Source organism: Nerophis lumbriciformis, linkage group LG07 (assembly GCF_033978685.3).
Source record: "Nerophis lumbriciformis linkage group LG07, RoL_Nlum_v2.1, whole genome shotgun sequence".
Taxonomy (NCBI): Eukaryota; Metazoa; Chordata; class Actinopteri; order Syngnathiformes; family Syngnathidae; genus Nerophis; species Nerophis lumbriciformis.
Genome location: NC_084554.2, coordinates 20,506,984 through 20,534,002, shown reverse-complemented (window position 1 = coordinate 20,534,002; position 27,019 = coordinate 20,506,984). Strand labels below are relative to the sequence as shown.

At 39.3% G+C, this 27,019-nt stretch overlaps 1 protein-coding gene across 3 annotated transcripts in view; it reads left to right on the top strand.

Annotated features, from left to right (window-relative positions):
• Window positions 1-27,019, top strand: part of LOC133609770 (kinesin-like protein KIF20A) — a 40,465-nt gene that overhangs the window by 955 nt on the left and 12,491 nt on the right. For all 3 annotated transcript variants that reach the window (XM_061965685.2, XM_061965683.2, XM_061965686.2), the window contains exons 2-9: window positions 2,358-2,453; window positions 2,511-2,630; window positions 12,405-12,543; window positions 12,600-12,784; window positions 12,858-12,936; window positions 20,876-21,049; window positions 21,134-21,245; window positions 21,313-21,375. In XM_061965685.2, coding sequence (XP_061821669.2) covers window positions 2,358-2,453; window positions 2,511-2,630; window positions 12,405-12,543; window positions 12,600-12,784; window positions 12,858-12,936; window positions 20,876-21,049; window positions 21,134-21,245; window positions 21,313-21,375 — 968 coding nt within the window. The remainder of the gene's footprint in view (window positions 1-2,357; window positions 2,454-2,510; window positions 2,631-12,404; window positions 12,544-12,599; window positions 12,785-12,857; window positions 12,937-20,875; window positions 21,050-21,133; window positions 21,246-21,312; window positions 21,376-27,019) is intronic.

Genomic DNA, 27,019 nt, shown 5'->3' with positions numbered 1-27,019 from the left:
GCACAGTCGAAGAATGCAAGCGTTTGCAGTGATCACTTCTTTAAAGGTTTGATATGTTTTTACCATTTTGTATTTCCTGTTAAATATCTTTATTTGTATTTCTTAAAGCATCAAAGTAAATGTGAGTAAAACCTAAAACAAGGATATCAAACAAGCGGCCTGCGGGCCAAAACAGGCCCGCTAACAGGTTCAATCAGGCCCACGAGATGAGTTTGCTAAGTGTAAAATTGAGCCACATTTTTTAATTAAAGAAACTGCTGTTCAAAATGTGTCCACTGAATGTGGCAATATAAATTATGTTAGGCAAGCAAGAGTTAGCTGCGACTCCTCCCCCTTGACCCAATTTAAAACAAACCGGAGTAAAATTAAAAATTGGTAACCCCACTTGAAATGCTACATGAGACACTGCACATTGATATAGTTATTGTCTTATTAAAGTAAACAGTGGAAATAACAGATGAGGTAGTTGATAGTTTGTATTTATGATTTTATTTTTTTTTGTTCAATCCGAGATGGGCTGTGACTTAAAGTTTAATTGCTTTGTAGATATACTGAGATTAAGTCTAGATTCATTGTGTTCTTCATTGTGTTTTTGAAACTGCACCAATTTTTTCCTCAGAATTTTCAACTACCGTATTTTTCCGTGTATAAGTTGTACCGGCCGAAAATGCATAATAAAGAAGGGGAAAAAAACATAAGTCACACTGGAGTATAAGTTGCATTTTTTGGGGAAATTTATTTGATAAAACCCAACACCAAGAATAGACTTTTGAAAGGTAATTTAAAAAAAATTAAGAATAGTGAACAGGCTGAATAAGTACGTTTTATGACGCATAAATAACCAACTGAGAACGTGCCTGGTATGTTAACGTAACATATTATGGTAAGAGTCATTCAAATAACTATAACATATAGAACATGCTATACGTTTACCAAACAATCTCACTCCTAATTGCTAAATCCCATGAAATCTTATATGTCTAGTCTCTTACGTGAATGAGCTAAATAATATTATTTGATATTTTACGGTAATGTGTTAATTTCACACAAGTCGCTCCTGAGTATAAGTCGCACCCCCGGCCAAACTATGAAAAAAAAACTGCGACTAATAGTCCGAAAAATACGGTAACTTGAAGTGTTTTGTGAAGAGGATTATTTGTGATATGTACATTTTCAGAATGTTTGTTCTATTTTGGCCGAAGTAAAACAGAAAACAATCAGTTGTCAAAGTTGTATTTTTAAGTTATTATGCCATGATTTTACCAGTCCGGCCCAGATGGGAATAGATTTGCCTCCATGCGGCCCCTGAGCTAAAGGCATTAAGCTTTTACCAAAGACCGCAATCATAAATGTATCGTTCAGCACATACACAATGTTAACATCTATGATCATATTTTGATAAAGACAGGGAGAAACACGCTACTCGTAAACTACATACAACAAGTCAACAAACATGGCTGTAGACATCAAGTTAAATCATAAAATGCAACCTTACACGAGCAAAAACTATGCATATTTATCCGGGACAGTCTTGATACCAATTTCCTTGACCCTGCCACACACAAAGAAGTTGTAGGCCTCCATGCTCTTACAAGTTTTCATCAGGTTTATGTAGAATCACCGATGTCTGGAGCTCATGATAGTTAGACATATCTGAGAACTCCACTGACAGATAATCGTTTATCACTCAACAAATCTTTTTTTGATAAAGTATAGGGATCTTTTCCGTTTGGATTTATTTTTTGCTCATATCTGCTTTTTGCAGGAAAAGCTAGGCACCGTATGTACTCGGAGTTCGCACGCTGCTTGCTGTACACATAACCATCTTAGCTTGGTTGACCACCACTGGTTTTCACTTCCGGGAAATAGTCACATGACAGAATACAAGCAATTGAGGAAAACCCCACTTCAAGATGTTCAGTATTTATTGAACTGTTTTTGCTAACAGAGTTCAGGAGTCAGTTTTATTTGTTTATTTAGCATAATTAAGTTTTTGACCTTCCAATTACACTGGTAAAAAATACGGCAGTAATAGTTTGTTTGGAAGGCTTACTTGCCTTTACATTATTTCTTACTTTGGCCACAGTTAATGTATACTTTTCAACAATTCAACAATATCATTGTCAATTACAACTTACGATTTTGTCTATACGGACAATTGTATGCTTTTGACTATGTATAGCGATTTGCAGTAGGACATGAGCATTACATTTGTTTAAAGTTGCGTTAATTAGGTTTGTTGATATCTGCAGAAACTATTTGTTTGTATTTCATTTGTTTGTAGTTCATATTATTTAATTTGTATTTGTATGTATTTAATGTCGTGTTTGTGCTTCATGTCGTTCTTTTGTTTGTAGGCGGAAGCACCAGCTGTAGCAGACCCGCAGAATATGAAAGTTTACCTAAGAGTTCGACCTTTCTCCAAAGAAGAACTTTATAACAATGAAGATCAGGTATTTTACAGCATGTCGATTTTTCACATGAATATCTGGCATAATGTTTGTTTTCAGCATTGTGTAGTGATTGAAAACGACCAGATGGTGACACTGCAGGCACCAAGGGGTTCTGCCAGCATGAAGAACAGTGAGAAAGGAGTTGGAATGTCCATCCACAAGTTCTCCTTCTCAAAGGTCAGCAACACATTCATTTGCAAACCTAACACAATCAATGACAAACATTTCACCAAGAATAACACTTTAAATGTCGTAAAATGTCCGAAACAGCTTTGTGCTGGAACTCAGGATTTTAGCAGTGCTTATCATGTGACAGTCATGTATACCAGCGGTTTAATTTAGGCATTATTTTCATGGAGCGGCCTGTCACGCGTGGCCGATAAATACAGCAAAAATAAGTGCATGAAAAATACAACTTACCATAATGCTGAATTACTAGAAGCCCTGACCTTCTTTTCCTTTTGTAAACAAAAAAAACTCTCAAAAGACATGTTTGTGTTATCGAAGAAAAGAGCATAGATATATAATACAACTAGACATACTTACCATTTGTTTCTATGGATTTCTATTCTAAAAGTTGTATATTCATATTTTGTGCAGTCCTTCATGTCTAGATATACTTACAGTATATAAGCATGAACATATCTGTTAAAGCTAACTACTTCTACACCAGGGGTATGTCCAATAATACCCGCACCAACTTACTAGATCAAGGGAGATGTGTATTTTTTTCCTTCAGCACATTGTATGCATCAATTTAGCACACTTGCACTTCGCCATCTGCCTTGATCTTTGAACTACTGTGGTGACTTTATTCTTGATTTGTCCTATGTTAATTAAGGTAATGAAGCAACCTACTGTCTTATATGGGTTTCCATTTTATTTTTATGTCTGAATTTGTATTTTATTGTACTTTTTGTCTAATGTTGATGCTGTCTAACTTACCGTATTTTCCGCACTATAAGGCGCACCTAAAAACCTCAAATTTTCTCAAAAGCTGACAGTCCGCCTTATAATCAAGTGAGCCTTATATATAGACCAATATTGAGCCACATCAGGTCTCGCAACTACGGGTTGCATAACGTAACCCCAGCCTCTACTGTAGCGTCTATTCTATGCGCCTTATAATGCGGTGCGCCTTATATATGAACAAAGTTTTAGAATAGGCCATTCATTGAAGGCGCGCCTTATAATCCGGTGCACCTTATTGTGCGGAAAATATGGTAAGTTTTTATGGACCTGCCGGAAACTGCAGATGGAAATTAGCCTTTGGCCACAATTTGGCACACTTACATTTGATGTTCATTAATATGCATTGTCCCATGTTTTTTTGATTGATTGAAACTTTTATTAGTAGATTGCACAGTGCAGTCCATATTCCGTACAATTGACCACTAAATGGTAACACCCGAATAAGTTTTTCAACTTGATTAAGTCGGGGTCCACTTAAATTGATTCATGATACAGATATATACTATCATCATAATACAGTCATCACACAAGATAATCATCAGAGTATATACATCGAATTATTTGCAATCCGGGATGTGGATGGGGGCACGGGGGTTAGGTTTGGTTGATATCAACACTTCAGTCATCAACAATTGCATCATCAGAGAAATGGACATTGGAACAGTGTAGGACTGACTTGGTAGGATATGTACAGCAAGTAGTGGACATAGAGAGAGAGACCAGAAAGCATAAGAATAAGTATCTACATTTGATTATTTACATTTGATTATTTACAATCCGGCGGGTAGGATGTGGAAGGGAGAGTGTTAGTTTAGGGTTGAAGTTGCCTGGAGGTGTTCTTTTAGTGCGGTTTTGAAGGAGGATAGAGATGCCCTTTCTTTTACACCTGTTGGGAGTGCATTCCATATTGATGTGGCATAGAAAGAGAATGAGTTAGACCTTTGTTAGATCGGAATCTGGGTTTAACGTGGTTAGTGGAGCTCCACCTGGTGTTGTGGTTATGGCGGTCATTTACGTTAAGGAAGTAGTTTGACATGTACTTAGGTATCAGGGAGGTGTAGCGGATTTTATAGACTAGGCTCAGTGCAAGTAGTTTTACTCTGTCTTCCACCCTGAGCCAGCCCACTTTGGAGAAGTGGGTAGGAGTGAGGTGTGATCTGGGGTGGAGGTCTAGAAGTAATCTGACTAGCTTGTAGTGGGATGTTTGGGGTCTAGATTTGAGGGTTTTGGAGGTGCATGCGTAATCAAAAAAGGGTTGAATGAGAGTTCCCGCGAGAATCTTCATGGTGCTTTTGTTGACCAGAGAGGAGATTCTATAGAGAAATCTTGTTCGTTGGTTGACCTTTTTGATTACCTTGGTTGCCATTTTATCACAGGAAAGATTAGCCTCTAGAATGGAACCTAGGTAGGTGACCTCATCTTTCCTGGTGATAACAATGTCACCCACTTTTATAGTGAAGTCACTGACTTTCTTAAGGTTGATGTGGGACCCAAATAGGATGGATTCTGTTTTACCCAAGTGTATAGATAGCTTGTTGTCATGTCAGCAAGCCAGGTGAAAATTCTACAGAGTTCAGCACTGAGGATTTTCTCCACCTGTGACTTGTCCTTGCCGGATACCAGCAGGGTCGAGTCATTCGCAAACAAGAAGAATTCACAGTCGCATGCTGATGACATGTCGTTTATGTATATTAGGAACATTAAAGGCCCTAATATGCTGCCTTGGGGGACTCCACAGCTTACTGAGAGTGGGGGTGACACGGTGTCGTTCACCTCTACCACCTGTTTCCTCCCCTCCAAGTAAGATTGCATCCAGCTCGATGAGGTTTTATCAAATCCGATTCCTCTGAGCTTATCCAACAGTATAGCGTGGTTAATGGTGTCAAAGGCTTTCTGAAGGTCCAGCATGACCATGCCGCAGTATTTGCCCGCGTCCACCTCATGTTTGATGTGGTCGGTCAGATAGAGAAGGCATGTGTCAGTGGAGTGGTTAGTTCTGAAGCCAGATTGGAATTTGTACATGTGTTTATTAGTGGCAAGGTAACTATCGACCTGTTCATAAACTATTTTTTCCATTACTTTCGAAATGGAACTGAGAATAGAAACAGGTCCGTAGTTGCCACGTTCTAATTTGCCACCTTTTTTAAAGAGGGGAGTTACTCTTGCTATCTTGAAATCTTTTGGTACTTGGCCTTGTGTAATTGAGAGGTTTGTTATGTGCGTGATGATTGGGGCAATGGTGGTGGCAGAGTCCCTGAGGAATCTGGAGGGGATATTGTCAAGGCCGGTGGCCTTGTTTGGATGGAGCGTGCTCAATTTTTTAAGCACCTCATCAGCTGAGACCATTTCTAATTTGAAATCGTTGTTGGATACTCCTAGCTTTCTGTAGAAGGCTTTAATGTGTTCTACACCAAAGCGACCAGAGTGGTGGGACAGCTTGTTGACTAGAGTTGTGGCTATGCTGGTGAAAAAGGTGTTAAGTCTGCTTACTACCTCCATTTTGTCTGTAATGAGAGAGTCACCCTCCTTGATGTTGATGTTGGTGAGTCTGGTTTTAAAGGGGAACATTATCATAATTTCAGAAGGGTTAAAAACCATTAAAAATCAGTTCCCAGTGGCTTATTTTATTTTTCGAAGTTTTTTTCAAAATTTTACCCATCACGCAATATCCCTAAAAAAAAAAAAGCTTCAAAGTGCCTGATTTTAACCATCGTTATATACACCCGTCCATTTTCCTGTGACGTCACACAGTGATGCCAATACAAACATGGCGCATAGAACAGCAAGGTATAGCGACATTAGCTCGGATTCAGACTCGGATTTCAGCGGCTTAAGCGATTCAACAGATTACGCATGTATTGAAACGGATGGTTGTAGTGTGGAGGCAGGTAGCGAAAACGAAATTGAAGAAGAAACTGAAGCTATTGAGCCATCTCTGTTTGAACCGTATGCAAGCAAAATCGACAAACGACACGACAGCCAGCGACACGGGAGAAAGCGAGGACGAATTCGGCGATCGCCTTCTAACCAACGATTGGTATGTGTTTGTTTGGCATTAAAGGAAACTAACAACTATGAACTAGGTTTACAGCATATACATTTGGCAACAACATGCACTTTGAGAGTGCAGACAGCCCAGTTTTCATCAATTAATATATTCTGTAGACATACCCTCATCCGCTCTCTTTTCCTGAAAGCTGATCTGTCCAGTTGAAAATGCATCTGCTTTGAGTGTCGCAGGATATCCTCACATTCTTGCCATCTCTGTCGTAGCATAGCTTTCGTCGGTAAAGTGTGCGGAACAAACGTCCAATTTCTTGCCACTTTCGCATCTTTGGGCCACTGGTGCAACTTGAATCCGTCCCTGTTCGTGTTGTTACACCCTCCGACAACACACCGACGAGGCATGATGTCTCCAAGGTACGGAAAACAGTCGAAAAAACGGAAAATAACAGAGCTGATTTGACTCTGTGTTTGTAATGTGTTTGAGAAAATGGCGGATTGCTTCCCGATGTGACGTCACATTGTGACGTCATCGCTCCGTGAGCGAATAATAGAAAGGCGTTTAATTCGCCAAAATTCACCCATTTAGATTTCGGAAATCGGTTAAAAAAATATATGGTCTTTTTTCTGCAACATCAAGGTATATATTGACGCTTACATAGGTCTGGTGATAATGTTCCCCTTTAAGTTTCTGGCTGCAACCAGGAAGCTGGTTGTTGAGGATTTTCCAGAGCTCACGTGGCTTATTTGTGTTTTCCTCTATTTTGTCGTTAATGTAATTTTTTTTAAGGATTTGGTCAGGTTGGTTGTCTTATTTCTTAATTTATTGCATTGCTTTTTGAGTGTTGAAAGGAGTGATTTGAGGTTATTGGGTTGTATATCTACTTCGGTTTTACACTTTTGGTATTCGGAATATTTTTTGTCTGTCTTTTATGGTAGCTAATAGGTCCGGATTCATCCATGGTTCAGAGCGGGCTTTGATCCTGACTGTTCTCAGGATCATGGGGCGGCATAGCTCGGTTGGTAGAGCGGCCGTGCCAGCAACTTGAGGGTTGCAGGTTCGATTCCCGCATCCGCCATCCTAGTCACTGCCGTTGTGTCCTTGGGCAAGACACTTTACCCACCTGCTCCCAGTGCCACCCACACTGGTTTAAATGTAACTTAGATATTGAGTTTCACTATGTAAAGCGCTTTGAGTCACTAGAGAAAAGCGCTATATAAATATAATTCACACTTCACTTCACGGAAGCCATGTCATTTATCGTTACGAACGCTGTTTTGAAGCGATTCCAAGCATCATTGACCAGGTTGCTCGTGAGCACAGGGGACCAGTCCCACTCACCTAATTTTAGGTTGAAATTATCACTGGAGTATTTTTCAAGGGATCTGGATTGAGCTGTTATGTGGCCGTTGGCTATGGGTTTAGCTATTTTGCGGGTGCAGAAGGTTAGATAGTGGTCGCTAAAACCACAGATCATGACCCCACTATTTTTTATTTTAGGCCGGTGAGAATGAGATCTATGGTTGGTTGGGTGGAATCACACACCCTTGTAGATAGTGTTATTAGCTGGGAAAGACCGTGTAGATTACAAAGCTTGCTGTAGGATCTGAAGACAGGCGCATCTCTGCGTTGAATATCTGTGTTCAGATCTCCAGTTATAATTTTCTCCACGTTGTCTACCCCAGCCAGTCAATGTTCACTTACACACTAGGAAAAAAAACATGTATATCATGTCAGTAGAAATGTTCACATTTCAGCCTACAATAATTCATACACTTCCAACTAGAGAAAACCTGTTGCAGTGAGTTGTAGATGTTTGTTTTAGCTAGCATATGCTAACATTAGTACTGTCATAAGTGGCTGTAAAATATGCACCTTTTCTGTGGACTACATCTGCCCCACATGTGGCAAACCATGCGGGTCGCGCATTGGCCTGCACAGCCACATGCAATGGCATATACGAAACCCCCCTCAATAACTCATTACTGGAGCAACGTCATCATCGTAATCGATGGACAGCCACAAGCAAGCAAGCAAGGTGCCCACATATGCAATTGCGCACTGCTCATGTCTCTTGCGCACATTAAATTTATGCCTCGCACAAAATTAAATCCAACCACAACTTTAAACAGGGCAGCACGGTGAAAGAGGGGTTAGTGCATCTGCCTCACAATACGAAGGTCCTGAGTAGTCTTGGGTTCAATCCCGGGCTCGGGATCTTTCTGTGTGGAGTTTGCATGTTCTCCCCGTGACTGCGTGGGTTCTCTCCGGGTACTCCGGTGGGTTCCTCCCACCTCCAAAGACATGCACCGGGGATAGGTTGATTGGCAACACTAAATTGGCCCTAGTGTTTGAATGTGAGTGTGAATGTTGTCTGTCTATCTGTGTTGGCCCTGCGATGAGGTGGCGACTTGTCCAGGGTGAACCCCGCCTTCCGCCCAATTGTAGCTGAGATAGGCTCCAGCGCCCCCCCGCGACCCCAAAGGGAATAAGCGGTAGAAAATGGATGGATGGATGGGAACCTTAAACAAAATAAACACACTGTACAATTTTGCTATGCAACTCTGACAGGTGAAAAGCTGCCACAACAAAAAACAATGTTCGGCTACACTGTTCAATTGTAACGTCTGTTGAGGCGGTTTAAGGACAGGATGTCCATCGATCACTTTATTGAGCAAAACCGTCAGCCGTAACCACATCAAAACACATTTAACGAACAAATTTAATCTGTCAAAACTAGTCATTTTCTGCCGTACAAACCACGTCAAAACCGACTGTCTTCGGTCATATCAACAGCAGCTGCTTTCACTTGCGCCAACAGAGGCAGTCATTATTGATGTGTTTATGGTAACATAAAGTCGGGAAATTCCAAAACCATACACAAACTGTAGACGTCAGGTCGTTACACTATGATGCGGCTCACATGCAGCCAATCAATGTCAACAGTCTGCTGTGCGTGTCACTGTTGTGCTGGTTAGCCTATACCTAAAAGTGCAGCAGAGTTGAGAGGTAAATGCTCATGACCTTTTGTTGAAACAAAGAAGTACTGTACACCCACGCTCTCCAATTAGGCTTGTGCTTGTTCTACTGCCATGTATCAAGAATCTTTATTTATGGATTTTTTTTGTTAGTTTCATTGTAAATAGTCCAAATCATCTATAAGAAAATCTATTGGAAATGACTACTGTCATTTTATTATAAGACATTTAACTTATGTCTTGTCTGCTACTGGTGTGGCCACCGTGTGTACGTCCGATGTTGCCCACATGTGGTCCACTTTTTCTAAAACAAAAGTTTTAGTAACTGTCATGTAAAAGAAAAGGGGTAGGTAGGATTTAAATAAGCTCTGTTCTTCCTACTCCTTTTCGAACATGTTGAATAGAGAAACTGGAAATTGTGATGTATCATGTTGTATGCATGCATGTTCGAAATAAACTCAACTCAACAGAATACTCCGGGAGGTTGTGCATTTGTTCACACATGCGAAAAGTTAGAGGGAATATTGTTAGTGTCTCTCACACATACACACGCACCAACTACGATTGTAGTGTAAGTACCATTACCAAATAATACCAACTAATTCAGAAATTACCTACCATGTACTTAGTACTTGAATAGTTTTTCACTGAATAAGTAACATGAATGTGTTACTTGTTTTGTGGTGTATGATTTGACATAAAGCACTAATGTGTGTATGGTGTCAAAATATTGCACAACCTTCTGCAACTGCAAGCTTAATGTACTGTTGTATTCAAGGTGGTTTGTAGGCTCCAATTTAAATTTTAAAAGCAAAACATACAAGAACACTACAAACTGCTGGCATATATTACTAGGGGTGTCCTGATCAAATATTGGTATTGGTCCGTATATAATGAAATCACTTACTGTAGGTGATATGTGCTTCCATATAAAAGGTGTGATGTAATGTCCGATACATATAGTCCTGCAGCGTGTTTACTTGTACAAAGCTAGACAGCCAATTAACATCTAAATGTCCTCCAATAAGCACACAAGTTTGGTCTTGTATTTTTTGTGGTCATTTACAAAGGGAAAACATGGTGAGCTATAGGCCTACGAGCTAGCAGCTACACCATAGCTTAGCACACAAGATAGACATAGGTAATAATAATTGAACAATATTGCAATCTAAATCTACAGTTTTGTCAATATAAACCTATCAATTGTAGTTGCATATTACCTAAAAGTATACAGTAACAGATGTGTACGCATCATTCAACTTACTGTCATGAGCTTAGCTTCATAAATTATTGTGACCACCTAGGTGTTGACAAAACAATTACCACTCCACTTCAACTTAAAGACAGTGTAAGTCCATTCCAGGTGATTATTAATAAATAGGTTAGTGTTTTTTATACCTACCATTTATCTCTTGGACTATTTTCACTTGATCAAACCTTTTCTAATATTCCACACTACAAAATACAATTGTTTGATTCCTGCTGATATATTAAATCAATGTCGGTATCAGCAAATACTCAAGGCTCCAATATTGGTATCGTATCGGAACCATTACATGTTACTAATAGTGGTTTAAATGAACATAGTAAACGTTTATACATTTGAAAGTTGAACTTGGTTTAAAAAAATTTTTTAATTAATTTAGTGTGAATAAAATGATTGACGCTGTCAGTCACGGCTGTATCGCACCAAAATCCATGTTTGTTGTGCATGCATGTCCATAAAAGATGTTTGAGAATGAAAAATGGATGGCGTAGTGGGTAGATCGACCGTGCCAGAAACCTGAGGGTTGCAGGTTTGCTCCCCGCCTCTTACCATCCAAATGGCTGCCGCTGTGTCCTTGGGCAGGACACTTCACCCTTGCCCCCAGTGCTGCTCAGACTGGTGAATGAATGATGAATGACAGGTGGTGGTCGGAGGGGCCGTAGGCGCAAACTGGCAGCCACGCTTCCGTCAGTCTACCCCAAGGCAGCTGTGGCTACGAAAATAGCTTCCCATCACCAGGTGTGAATGAATGATGGGTTCTCACTTCTCTGTGAAGCGCTTTGAGTGTTTAGAAAAGTGCTATATAAATCTAATCCATTATTATTATTATTATTATGATATGAAGTCGTAACTTATTTTTATGTGGTTTGTGGTTTTCAGCAAAACAAAACAAAAAGTTTGGAGAGTCTAAATTTTTTTATTTTACAAGGATGGAAAAGCCACGCCATTTGTAAGAAATGCAGAGCAGCTCTAAAGTACACTGGATACTTTATTGATTGTCCTGAAGATCAAGACTTCTGTTCTTTTGTTTATACATTTTATCATTTTTATATCATCCAATCATACAAATATTCATTCAAGTATTTTTTGGGGTTCATGTCTAAAAAATAAATATATTGGAAGTGTGATTCTGTTTCATTTTACTTAATCTTGGCTTTACAGCATCTTTTACAATATATACCGTTTGAAATGTTTTTAAAGTACTGTAAACATTTTACTTTTAGAGAATGTGCTTTTTTCTTATAGTTTAAGATTAATGTACCTGGGCTGTGGGTATTTTCATTCATCCAGGTTATTGTTGTTCCCAGGGCATTCAACTGATCAGTTGACTGTTCAGTTTGTCTTAGAAGACATTAGGCCTCTCATCCGAGTAGCTTTCATCAGTTCATGCTCATAGACTTAGCTTGTACAGATCTAACCTGCTTGGTGCCAAGGTCCTAACTATTTAACAGGAGGAAGAGCATATGCACACAAAAGAATGGTTTTGTTTGTTGTATAAAAAAAAATAAAAATAAAAAAATTGTCCGTCAACAAATGTTGACCATAGAATGAAATAGTTCATACACTAGCGTAGCCAATATCAAATTGTTCCTTTTAAAAAAAATAGTTGAATTGTATCATAAACCATGTATCTAGATGTGTATCGAGTTGTCCATAAATAGATGCACAACTCTATATGAATCATATAAAGATTGTTTTAATATTTGCATCTCTCCTGATGAACTTGATAGATTTTGGGCCCAGCAACATCGCAGTCAGAGCTGTACGATGACGTCATCAGTGGTCATATGACTTCTTTCCTGCATGGCAACAACTCGCTGATCTTCAGTTATGGCGTCACCAACGCTGGCAAGACTTTCACCATCCAAGGTAGAAACACTTTGAACAACTTACAACAGGACATTACTTTGCAGTACTCTGTCTAGGAAGTGCAAAGGAGCCAGGAATACTACCTCGAGTACTGCATACTACATTTAAGTACATATCAGGACATCAGTATGACAACATGGACTTTAAACCTCACTTCAGAAACGACGTGCAGCATCTCAGTTCTGATCAAGTCAAGCAGGAGAGAAACATCAAAGCTGCCATCTTGGCTTCTTTCAAGGAGGTGATTTCATATCATAAATCCAACTCATAAACGGTCATATTCTTTCAACTTAAATTCTTTGTTCGACCCTTAGGAATTTGATCCCCTAAGAAACATTCATGCATCAGAATCCTCTTGTGTGGCTCAACTCTCTCTGGCTAACAATGACACAGGTAACCAATCACTACTACTACTATTACAACGTTGATACTACTACTATTCTATAGCTGATAATACTATTACATTGCTGATATTATTACTACATTACTAATAGTACTGACACTGCGTATTGATACTATTGTCGAACTTAAGTCAAACGTTGCTTATACAGCACAATAAATAACCTAATTTGGCAAAGTGCTGCACAGTAAAAGGGTGAATAATGCAATAAACGGTAATAACAGCACATTTTAGTCAAAACTGTTGATGTAAAACAAGATAAAAACCAAGGTGCTATTTGCAGAATGCCTGTGAAAATGTTTTGAGCAAGGTTTCAAAATTCTCTAGTGCAATAGTTGTCAAACTTTTTTCACCAAGTACCACCTCAGAAAAAACACTCAAAGTACCAACATTGAAATACAATAGCCTAGTAGATCTAAGTATTTATTAAAAACAAGGTAGAGCTTTTATTAAACAAGTATGTTTAATAATCTTAGCCACTGTAACATTACACTGTTTGAATAGTAACACTGTGTGAATATACCGTAGGACAATAAAACATTGTACTTTAATCAAGTGATTATTTGGCATACCAATAGATGGTGCCTGCGTACCACTAGTGGAACACATACCACAATGTGAGAATCACTGGTCTAGTGATTGTGCAGCCCTAATGTGAAGAAGCCGATTGTTCCATAATTTGGGGGACGCTACAGAAAAGGCCCTGTCCCCTCTAGTGCAGAGTCTGGTGTGTGGGACAGACAGGAGCAGTTTGTTTACAGACGTCAATGCTCTGCCTGGGGAGAGAGTTCTAGGCAGGCATATACTGTATGATGGGGCAGTCAGAAATGTGAAGGGGGCATCATCCTGCTCCAGCACTTTTTTCTGTGTTAATACAATACTGACATTGTCTTCTTCATAGAATTTGGTTGTTAGCTACAGTATGGGCCTGGTTTACTAAGATCCAAATACCTCACACTAAACAGCGTGAGCAATCTATAAAATAGCGTGTACTATTAGTGGTCCTGTTGCATGTGATTTACTAAGACTGTGGACAATTGTAAAGTGGTGCAGACCGCCTTATTCAAATGAGGATTTTGCGTGTATTCAGACACGGCTTTCCCAACAGGCTTAACAGGCGGTCGCCTGGGGCGCCATCCTTTGCAGAATGTAAAAAAAAATAAAAAAATTTAATACTGATAAAAATATGTAAAAAAAAGGTTTGTATAATGCGCACTCTGTACACTTAATTGGAACGTTTTCTTTAAGAAAAATATTCTAACCTATGACGTGGCGTCTAGGCTACATGCCGCCTGCGACGTGAAACTGCTGGTGGAAGGCGATGTCGCGATGGTAAATTGTCTCGATCAATGAAGGCTAGTGGAGCATTTTTATTTGATATTTTACGATGAAAAGTGGGACATCAAAGTTATCCGCTGCGACCCATGAAGCGAAGGAAGGAGGAGGAGGAAATACGGGATGAAAAGCTGAGGTATGTATTTACATTTAGCTAATTAATTTTTAGCGTTGGCATCATGACTTAATTTATGAGAGCTGACAGCAACAGGATGTTGCTGTTATTTCTGTTCAGTGACAGCAAGAGTAATTCGCATCTGGTAACTATAAGCTCAATTGGGCAAACTTCTTAAGTAAACAAAGTAAATAAGCAACAAATCCAGAAATTCACAAAGGGTGAAAAAGTTGGTAACCCAAATTTACTGAAATTATTGTAAGCTCGGCTATTGGCTCATTTGGCTGCAATTTAAGCTAATCAAATGAAATAATTGATGCCATTTGAGATGTGATGCAATCAGAACATATTTACAGCCATGACAGGCACGTGGAGAGGCTGCTACAGAGAAGGTGATATTTTGGTCACCTGAGCCTCACCATGAAGAAACTTGTAAGTTTTTCAGTTTTGGAATATGATTGATTTTGATTTTCTCCCCATTATCTGTTTTATCCATCAATAAGTACAATTTAATTATAGAGAAAGTACTTTAGTGTTACAATTCATGCAGAGATGACATTTGTGCCATGTTGTTTTACACTACAGCATCTATTCAGAGCAAGCAGCAGATAATTTGTTGCAGAGAAACAGACTCAGGATGTAGATCCAGGTGAGTGTTTATTTGTAACAGACCATAGTAAAAATATTTCCAAATAAAATGTATACAACATATATGTTCAATTGTAATACATTCAATATCAGACTAATTTCTTGCAACAATCATTTGTAAATCTCAGGACATCCTGGCCTATTCATCTGAAATAGTTGCATTAAGATGAGTGCTTAAATGTATTACTATCATGTTGCAAGAGAAAATAATGGGTATTAATCATGGATATTAACTTGCATGCTAGCTAATATCCAGCTTCCAGTGCTGTTATATGGACTTTAGCAATATATAAGATTAGTTAAACTATATTACTGGAATAGGAAGTAGGGGTTATAGTGTACATATATTATGGGTTGCATCCTATCATACTAATATAATTACTTTGCTTATGTACTTTGATATATAATTACAGTATATCATAAATATACTGTAATTATATATAAAATATAACGTGGCATCATGAGCAGTCAAAATTGAAAATTGTGGTCTTGTAATTGAACTGAAATCATCAATACATCGACATATATGCTTAGAATTTCTGTTAATTTTCTTACAGGATAATGAAGCAGTAGCAGCACAATCCAACAAGCTAAAGACCCATCTATCAAAGCTGCCCCATTGTTCCTGCTGACTGGCCACACCATTTGACTGATACACAAAGAACTGAATTACTTAGCCGAGGATCTTATGCGGTATACTCAGACATGTTCCCTAAAAGAGATGATGGAAGACGTTTCCACCACCACTACTTCCACAGATATTTAGTGAACGGAGAGAAAATTAAGAGAACGTGGCTCAAGTATTTCCCCAATTTTCCCCATGCTATTTGCATTACATTTGTAGGTGTTTAAATATTTTCCCTCAGAATACAATAACTTAATTGTTTTTCTTTTCAGATTGCATTTTTTTGTATTTACATGTCAAATAAATAATTACTAACTGTAATGCTGCACATCGACTTTCTCTGGAGATGTGGGGTAAACTTTTTTGAGGGAAAAGGGTCGGGGGGGTTCACTCTCGCCCGGGGCGTCAAATGGTCTCGTACTATATGGGGCATCAACACGGAGACACTTATTTACTGCACATTCATGTTGTCATGCCTCTCCTACCTGTGGCATTTTGCTATGTTTTTAAACAAGCAGGAGACATCTACCACTTTGTATGGGCATTTTAGAAGCAGTCGTGCAGTGCATTGATACCTTTTTTTTCTTCTTTTTTTACCAATGAAAGTCCACGTGTGTATATGTTATCAGGTTTGCATGTGTTTTAGTACATTCAAACCTTTAGTAAATCAGGACCTACTGTGTCAACTTTAACCTAGAGAAGAGGATTGCACTTTGACAGGGCTCTACCTTCACACCTGTACAACTTGGGTGTCCCACCTGAAGACTAAGCCCCTCCTGCTGATAGCTCTCAACCACAATTAGGTGACAATCTCTTAAAGGGGAAACCAAAAAATTAAAGTAAAATAAATACAATAAAGTATCCCTCATCCACATTTTACCAAATGTCACAACATTTATCTTAACTTGATTGCCTAATTGTTGAACTAGATTTAACCTTAAGTAGGACTTCACACACAGTCAATATTTACAAAACCGAAAGGTACAGTAGTCTTATGAATAATACAAAAACATTCTCCTCAAACTAGTTCTATCATCAGGTCAGCTGATGCATACCTCAGTCTATGCATTCTCCACCTATTTTCACACACAGAAACTTGACAATGCCTACACTCTTGGCATAGTAAAGTTTTGTTTTTTTGTTTGTTTTTCAAGTTTTACTGTACCAACTAACCAGAAGTCAACAGTTCCCCCTGTTCTTTTAAATTCAGTTTATTTCATTGTTCTCTGACCAGTAGAATCAGAATCAGAATCAGCTTTATTGTCATTACGCAAGGTATGTAGATGTAAACTTGAGAGGAAGTTCACATATAATATTCATTTTCATCACAGTTTACACAGGAAGAGCAACTAGCTCTTTTTGATGAAACGGCTCATTTCAACAGAACACCTGGAGCGGCAAATACACACAGCTTTAACTTACAGTTGTGTAGATGTCACGATCGATGTCTCGTCTGCTGGTGTGGCATACAGCGTCAAAAAAGTGTCCTTCAAAATTTCCTAGGAGTTCAAATATCACGACGTAAAACCTGTTAAATCAACTTTTTGTTTTGGAGCCGCTGCCAATGGTGAGAAATGCATCTTCCTCATCACACAATAAAAAGTACAAAACCCAAAACCAGTGAAGTTGGCACGTTGTGTAAATCGCAAATAAAAACGGAATACAATGATTTGCAAATCCTTTTCAACTTGTTAAATTGAATACACTGCAAAGACAAGATACTTAACGTTCGATCTGGTAAACTTTATGTTATGCAAATATTAGCTCATTTGGAAATTGATGCCTGCAACATGTTTCAAAAAAGCTGGCACAAGTGGCAAAAAAGTTAAGGCATGCTCTTCATTGCTCAGTCATTCACAAACAAGGATGGGGCGAGGGTCACTACTTTGGGAACAAATGCGTGAGCAAAATGTTGAACCATTTAACAACATTTCTCAACAAGCTATTGCAAGGAATTTAGGGATTACACCATCTACGGTCCGTAATATCAAAATGTTCAGAGAATCTGGAGAAATGACTGCACGTAAGTGGCAAGGCTGAAAACCAACATTGACTATCCCTCAGGCGGTAGTGCATCAAAAAACGACGGTGTGTAAAGAATATCGCCACATGGGCTCAGGAACACTTCAGAAAGTCACTGTCAGTAACTACAGTTTGTCGCTACATCTGTAAGTGCAAGTTAACTCTACTATGCAACGCGAAAGGGACGGCGTGGCGCAGTGGAAGAATGGCCGTGCGCGACCCGAGGGTCCCTGGTTCAATCCCCACCTAGTACCAACCTCGTCATGTCCGTTGTGTCATGAGCAAGACACTTCACCCTTGCTCCTGATGGGTGCTGGTTAGCGCCTTGCATGGCAGCTCCCTCCATCAGTGTGTGAATGTGTGTGTGAATGGGTAAATGTGGAAGTAGTGTTAAAGCGCTTTGAGTACCTTGAAGGTAGAAAAGCGCTATACAAGTACAACCCACAACCCATATCAACACCCAGAAATGCCGCTGGCTTTGCTGAGCCCGAGCTCATCTAAGATGGACTGATGCAAAGTGGAAAAGTGTTCAGTGGTCTGACCAGTCCACATTTCAAATGGTTTTTGGAAACTGTGGACGTCGTGTCCTCCAGACCAAAGAGGAAAAAACCCTCCGGACTGTTATAGGCGCAAAGTTCAAAATCCAGCATCTGTGATGGTATGGGGATGTATTAGTGCCCAAGGCATGGGTAACTTACACATCATGAAGGCACCATTAATGCTGAAAGGTACTTACAGGTTTTGGAGCAACATATGTTGCCATCCAAGCAACGTCTTTCCTGCTTATTTGAGCAAGACAATGCCAAGCCACATTCTGCACGTGTTACAACAGCGTGGCTTCGTAGTAAAAGAGTGCGGGTACTAGACTGGCCTGCTTGTAGTCCAGACCTGTCTCCCACTGAAAATGTGTGGCGCATTATGAAGCGTAAAATACGAGGACGGAACTGTGGAATTGAACAACTTAAGCTGTGCCTCAAGCAAGAATGGGAAAGAATTCCACCTGAAAAGCTTAAAATTTGGTCTCCTCAGTTCCCAAACGTTTACTGAGTGTTAAAACGAAACGTGATGTAACACAGTGGTAAAAATACCACTTTGCCAACTTTTTTGCAATGTGTTGCTGCCATTAAATTCTAAGTTAATGATTATTTGCAAAAAAAAAAGTTCAAACATTAAATATCTTGTCTTTGCAGTGTTTTCAATTGAATATAAGTTGAAAAGGATTTTCAAATGATTTAATTGTTTTTAAGATTTACAGAACGGGTTTTGGGTTTTGTATTTGATCGGCTGCACAATCGTCGCTAACCCCCACCTTCTCTTGCTATTTAACTGTGATTGGATTTATTCCGAACTTGTCCCACCCATTTTCAAGACGAAATAAAATATGATTGGAATTTGTTTGACAACTTTTCGTAATTTTTAGTTTATCGACACTGGTTTACTGAGGGAGTGTGTGTGTGTGTGTGTGTGTGTCTATGTGCGTGCAGACTCGTGGAGCCTTTGACACAGGTAATGGACAGAAAAGAGAGAAGATGACATTCGTGTGTTGTATCGTGTCCTTTTTTCAGTGGATTTCTCTGCTACTGCGGATAATTTTGTCACTTGTAATATTTTGTGGATATAATATGTACTTTCTCAACTTCAAACATTTTGATTTGAGGGGCAAAGACACTTATTTGTCTTGCCCCTATGTAGAGCCAGCCCTCGGAGTGAGGCTGCAGGAGCTCAGACAGGTATGATTAGATTAGACAAACTTTATTGATCCACAAGGGAAATTGTTCCACACAGTAGCTCAGTTAAAAAGGATGGAAAGGATAATGCACTAAAAGAGGGCGAAAACAAAAGGTTTACAGTAGACTAAAAATGTACCATAGTAGCAATATCAAATATAACATACGTAATATTTACATATTATATATATATATATATATATATATATATATATATATATATATATATACACAGTATATAATATATACTGATATTATTCTTTTATATAATATATACTGATATATATATTTTTTTAATAATATATACAATATATAACAAATTCCAATTATGATGGGGCCAGTCCATGTAAACCTTTCAAAACCAAGAGCAGCATTTTAAAATCAATCTATACTGGGAGCCGAGAGCACAGCATTTGGTATATATTTCTTAACCCTACTTCAAAGCTTGAGTTGAAAAAAAAATCTGCATTTTACAACTACTGAGATTTGTTTGTGTAGTTTAAAATCACAGTTCACAATAAAACAAAGGTTTCTCACAAAAGGGTGTGGTAATGAGGCAAGTGGAAAGATTACACTGTTAAAACTATTTCAAATGTTTGGATCACCTAATACAATATCAGTCTTGCTTTGGTTCAAGATTTAAAAAGCTTGCTGTCAACCATGTTTGGACTTATTGTATAAAATGTGTTTGCTTTGAGCCGTACATATATCTGGAGATCATTGGCAAAAACAGTGGAGAGATGCATTGTACTTTTCAAAAAAATATGTCCCGGGAAGTCGATATAGAGAAAATATTGTTTGTGCCAGTACTGAGCCCTAACGCAAACAAGCCACAGTTTAGGGGAGAAGCAACAGTAAGGAAGAATGTTGGCCGATCTGCACAGATAAGCTCCTCATTGCGAGGTAGGAGGAACGCTTTGTGGGCAGTGCCCCTAATGCCCACACTGTACTCAAGTCGTAAGAGTGGTGTGATCCACTGTATCGAACGCTGCAGTTAGATCCAGGAGCAGCAGGACAGCCATTTTCCCAGAATCAGCGGCAAAAAGCAGGCCATTAAAAACTTTTTAAAGTACTGTTTCTGCTTTTGGCAGGATTTAAAACCTGACTGAAATTTCTGCAGACCAGTAGGCGATACATTACCAATAGCACATTTCAATTACTTGCTAGAGTTTCCATTAAGTTAATAAATAAAAGCAATAAAGACAATGTTTGGTTTTTACTAAAGACCTACATTTGGAGAAGGAAATGAAGTGAAGAAGCTACAAATATTTAGTTTAATAAAATAGACATGTTTTGTAGTTAAATGACAAATTAAACTGACTTGTCCTTCTTGCCTTGCTAATAATGCTGGAGATGTTGTTATAATTATTAGTAATATTATTGTTTCCACGCATGGTATTATGTCACATTTAAAATGGTAAAGTGTAATACAGAACTTTGAAGTTTTGGTTTCTGTTTAGAGTTTTCCGGCGTGCTGACAGAAAGCGCCGTTGACTTTGCCCTCTGGGTCTCGTACTTTGAGATCTACAATGAAAGCGTCTATGATCTCCTTCAGCCATCTTTTTGCTCAAAGTCCAAGAAACGTGCTGCTCTGCGCGTATGCGACGACGGTGCCGGCAACGCTTACGTCAAAGGTATCGTATTATGCGTTATGAATTATGTTTTGTCAGTTGCAAGGTGTTGTGTTACGCTGCTCTTATGAAAAATTCATTTTTCAGATTTGCGGTGGATCAACATTCAGGCTTTGGGTGAAGCCTGCAAACTTCTACACTTAGGGAACAAGAACAGAAGTGCTACTGCCACCAAGATGAACCATTTATCCAGCAGAAGGTCAATCCTGTACTCTTTTACTTACTTTAATATCACATACTAATACCACATGATTGGTTTATTGCAGCCACAGCATATTTAGCTTGAAGCTGCTGAGGATTGAGAGCAACATGGTTACAAGAATGTCAGAGTAAGTGTCAATCAGCATACTTGATTTTCAACTACAAAGTTAATTTTAAGTTCCTGGCTAATTAACCACTGATGTCAGAGCTTAGGGTCATCTAGTGGCCGCAGAAATAAAAAAAATATGAACTACAAGAATTAAATTTAACAACAACAATTAATGTTACTTTTCTGAGACATATACAATACATTCATAATAATTCCCAATAAAAGCACTGCGCTACATCTTATCTGACTGCACTGAACAAAATATTATTCCTGTTTTTCCTGCAGGCATTTGTTTCTACCTTTTTTTTTTTTTCAGTATAAACTCCTGCTCTCAGATGGTTTTTTTGCAGCAAAGTTAATAACCACACTAGCATTCATGAATCTTTTTTTAAAGACATCGACACAGTCAAGCAGTTGGTAACGAATGAACGCTAATTTCGGAGACGTTCATCCAAGTTTTTCATGGTCTTTTTCACTTGCATGATTTTTTTTTTTTTTCTTTAGCACATTGATGATTTGGAGCCATAATGAACTATAAACTGTGACGTAATCAATGTAATGTATTCATGGAGCACACAAAGTACTGTATTGTTCCACCACACTTACTAGTTCTCCAGAAATTCTCTTAATAAATATTTCTTCATTTCAACTACGAAACATAACTTTGTCCTGTGCCACATGCTGAAAAGTCAAAGAATGCATTTCCATTTTGATGATCATTTTAAAGTCTAGAAGTAATCCAACATGCTAAGAAATACATCTTGCATGTTTTTCTATTTTGTTCTTTCACTAAAAAGTACCTGCTTTATTTTACGTCAACATGAAATTTGTGCCCCAGATCATTTGTATGAAAAATGCTGACCTAGCAAAGGGGCATCATTGACATGTTAGGGATGTTGAAGTGTAGTGACACTCGCCTCATTTACCAGCAAAAATTTGTGCTATAGATAACTATCAAATGTTCACAAATGTTAATATGCGAGGATAAATACGTTGGAACACAATTTAAGATAAACACTTTTCAAGCATAAAAAATACACACAGAATGTCTGCAACTTGTGGACTACAGAGCAGACCGCAAAAAAAGAATCCTTTGATGGTCCTTTTCTGTCTGTAATTGTTATTGCTATTAATTATAATAAATTAAAACCGTACAGTATTTGACAATTAGCTGAGTATGTGTTTTTACCAATATCTAGCGCAGGGGTCGCCAACTTGTCGTTCAAGATCGACTGGTCAATCTTTGGGACCCCACCAGTCGATCGTGAAAATTGTTTTATTCTGACATTGGTGACACCCCCACCTGGAGAGTGGCAAACAGGCACACACTTTAACCCCTGACCACACCCGCACGCTTCGCCTCTATCTCTTTAGCCTCATCCCGCCGCTCTAATCTCCGCGGCCACACCTACAGAGCACGGCCGCACAAGACACCCGCTCATCTCGCAAACGCACGTTGCATGACGTGCACTTCAACAATGCATTTAGGCTGACTGTTGCAACGCATGCAACATCAAACAACTCTTACATTAACGACCATCATCGCTCGCCTGTGACGGGAAACTAACTAGCCAAATAGTCCGTAAACGTTGCTCCAGAGTACAGATTTTGTCTGTACTTTGTTTACTTTTACAAAAGTAAAGATTGTAATATACAAAAATGCAAAAGCAGTAATATATGACAAAACAAGGCGAAAGCTAAAGTACTTCCCCATTTATCCCCTTCACCCACCAGGTGAACAGCTGATTTTACTACTTCTGTAGTAAGACAACCCTGTGACTCGCCTCTCGTATGTGACCATAGATCAGGGGTGCTCATTACGTCGATCGCGAGCTACCGGTCGATCTCGGAGGGTGTGTCAGTCGATCACCAGCCAGGCATTAAAAAATAGTCCTAAAAATGAGCGATCATAAATCTTCACTATGACGTCACTTTCGTCACTTGATTGACATTCACGGCACCCGAGGGTCTTCTGAGATGACGCTGGCTGCTGCCAGCTCAGTAAAATTACCGACTGGAAGGCGAGAAACACTTTATTTCAACAGACTCTGGCGCCGTACCTGTCGTCAAAACTCCAAAGACCGACTGCACAGTTGCGCTAACAAAATAGGAGTCTCAGAAAGCTGGCGTGCACAAGCTAGCAAGCTACGGAGTTTGCCGACAATGTATTTCTTGTAAAGTGTATACAAAGGAGTACGGAAGCTGGACAAATAAGATGCCAAAAAGCAACCACTTTCATGTGGTATTGGACAGAAAGGAGGACTTTTTTTCTCCTCCATTCGAAAATGCGGACCTTATTAGCACCACTGCATAATCAATGCAAGTCATCAGAATCAGGTAATACACCAACTTATATTCTTGTCTTCATGAAAGAAAGGAATCTATATGTGTTAAACATGCTTGTATTATCATTAAACACCTTTTACTTGTTAACAATATTAACTATATGTGTTAAACATGCTTGTATTATCTTTAAACACCTTTAACCTATTAACAATATTAACTGTGTTAAACATGCTTGTATTATCTTTAAACACCTTTAACTTGTTAACAATATTAACTATATGTATTAAACATTCTTGTATTATCATTAAACACCTTTAATTTTTTAACAATATTAACTATGAGTTAAACATGCTTGTATTATCATTAAACACCTTTAACTTGTTAACAATATTAACTATATGTATTAAACATGCTTGTATTATCACTAAACACCTTTAACTTGTTAACAAAAACATATATTTCATAAATAAGTAAATATAAATTATATATATGAATGAGGTAGATCCCCATGACTTGATCAATTGAAAAGTAGCTCACCTGCAGAAAAAGTGTGAGCACCCCTGCCATAGATGAACAATTATACTACAATATTAAGACTATAGTGGCTATAAACAGGTTCTAAAGCAGGAATGCCCAAACTGCGGCCCAGGGGCCATCTGAGGCACGTGACTCGTTTGCCCTTAACAAAAAAAATACCAGCAAAAGTTGGAAAAACAGCAAGAATCACAAGGAGAAACAGCCAATAACACAAAGCTTTATCTTTAAGTGTGTCTGTGTCTGTGTGTGTCTGTGTGTGTGTGTGTGTGTGTGTGTGTGTGTGTGTGTGTGATACTTCCATCCTTTTCAAAATAAAGGAAACATGTTTTCTATTGCACTCAAAGAACCATTTTAGAAGGCAAAAATAAAAGGCATTATACACATTGGGCTTTTCTCATTGCACTCGAACAATTTACAAGTGTGCATATTATATATAGTTTTCCATAATCTAGGATTTCAATAGAATAGAAGGCTTTATTGACATTGTATTAGATGTTTCATGATTTGTTTGACACTCTTGGTCTGACTTTAAGAGAAATACAGTCATTAGTAAATACTAAAAAGAATGATATGGCTAAGTACACATAAGACATGGAGCAGGTAAAACACACATTGTAAAAATGTGTTAAAAATTTTTATAGTTTCACTTTCACAAGCAGCTTGGTGCACAACGGCGTATCTGTTTGTGCACAGCAGGTGAGCTAGTTAACTACTTTACCTGTTGATCTGACTGCTTGTTATTCAATTGTTTAGTTAAGTTTGAAGCAAAGATTGTGATACTTTAATCATGCCACCTTTGGCAAAGCATGTTTTAAAGCGACGCTTGCAACGCTGCGTTTCCGTGTTTAAAGCATCTTTAATTATATTTTTGAAGCTCAAATACTTCCATCTTGCGCTCTTTATTAACCAGTAGAATTGCTGTTTTTGCCACTTTTCCTCTCCACACTTTCTTCTTGTATGCCTTTATGCTCCGTGTGCGTGCTGACATGCTCAACATTCGCTTCGGCTCTGTACGTCACCACCGCACAGCAGCATGCAGATAAAAGTAAACGTATTTTTCAAAGGCAGTATAGTATTGTTTTTTAATTAATTAGTTCCGTTGTGCTTTATTAGTACCTGTATACCGTACAACTCTACAAAGTGTGCGCGTTTGTGTAATCATGGTTCACGCAGGGGTAGACCTTGCTTTGGTTTTTGGCTGAGACCAGAGATTTTGAGCTTGAAAAGGTTGGTGACCAATGATGTAGGGTCTCCTGCGCTATAAAATGAGTAAAACATTGAAACAGTATTCGACAATTTCTGTTGAAATGCTGAGCTTTTTTGGGTTGAGTTACAAGGAACACTTAAAATATTGATAGCAAATTCGTAAAATTACAAGTTGATTCAAGACCTTGAAACATAGTAGCTGTTAATGCAACTTTCTTCCAAAACCAGAGAAGTTGGCACGTTGTAAATTGTTGTAATTGTAAATAAAAACAGAATACAATGATTTGCAAATCCGTTTCCACTTATATTCAATTGAATACACTGCAAAGACAATATATTTAATGTTCGAACTGGGAAACTTTTTTTTTTGCAAATAATTATTAATTCATAATTAATAGTTAACCTCCTCTCTAAGCTGCCACCTTATCGTGGTAGAGGAGTTTGCGTGTCCCAATGATCCTAGGAACTATGTTGTCCGGGGGCTTCCATGCCACCTGGTAGGGTCTCCCAAGACAAACTGGTCCTAGGTGAGGGATCAGACAAAGAGCAGCTCGAAGACTTCTATGGAAATGCAAAAACCAAGACTCCGAATTCTCTCACCCGGACACGGGTCACCGGGGCCCCCCTCTGGAGTCAGGCCCGGAGTTGGGGAACGATGGCGTGCGCCTGGTGGCCGGGCCTGTCCCCATGGGGCCCGGCTGGGCACAGCCCGAAGAGGCAACGTGGGTCCCCCCTCCAATGGGCTCACCACTCATGGGAGGGGCCATAGAGGTCGGGTGCATTGTGAGCTGGGCGGCAGCCGAAGGCAGGGCACTTGGCGGTCCGATCCTCTGCTACATAAGCTAACTCTTGGGACGTGGAATGTCACCTCGCTGGGGGGGAAGGAGCCTGAGCTAGTGCGCGAGGTGGAGAAATTCCGGCTGGATATAGTCGCACTCTCTTCCACACTGGCGTTGCACGCAGTGAGAGGCGACGGGCTGGGGTAGCAATTCTTGTGGCCCCCCGGCTCAAAGCCTGCACGTTGGAGTTCAACCCAGTGGACAAGAGGGTAGCTTACCTCCGCCTTCGGGTGGGGGGGACAGGTACTAACTGTTTATGCTTACGCACCAAACGGCAGTTCAGAGTACCCACCCTTTTTGGATACACTTGGGAGTACTGGAAAGTGCTCCCCCGGGTGATTCCCTTGTCCTACTGGGGGACTTCAACGCTCATGTTGGCAACGACAGTGAAACCTGGAGAGGCGTGATTGGGAAGAATGGCCACTCAGATCTGAACCAAAATGGTGTTTTGTTATTGGACTTTTGTGCTCGTCACAGATTGTCCATAACAAACACCATGTTCAAACATAAGGGTGTCAATATGTGCACTTGGCACTAGGACACCCAAGGTCGCAGTTCCATGATCGACTTTGTAGTTGTCATCGGATTTTCGGCCTCATGTTTTCGACACTCGGGTGAAGAGAGGGGCAGAGCGTTCTACCGATCACCACCTGGTGGTGAGTTGGCTGCGATGGTGGGGGAGGATGCCGGACAGACCTGGCAGGCCCAAACGCATTGTGAGGGTCTGCTGGGAACGTCTAGCAGATGATGGCTTCATCTGGCCAGGATCTTCAGCTCTCACTGGATCGTTTCGCA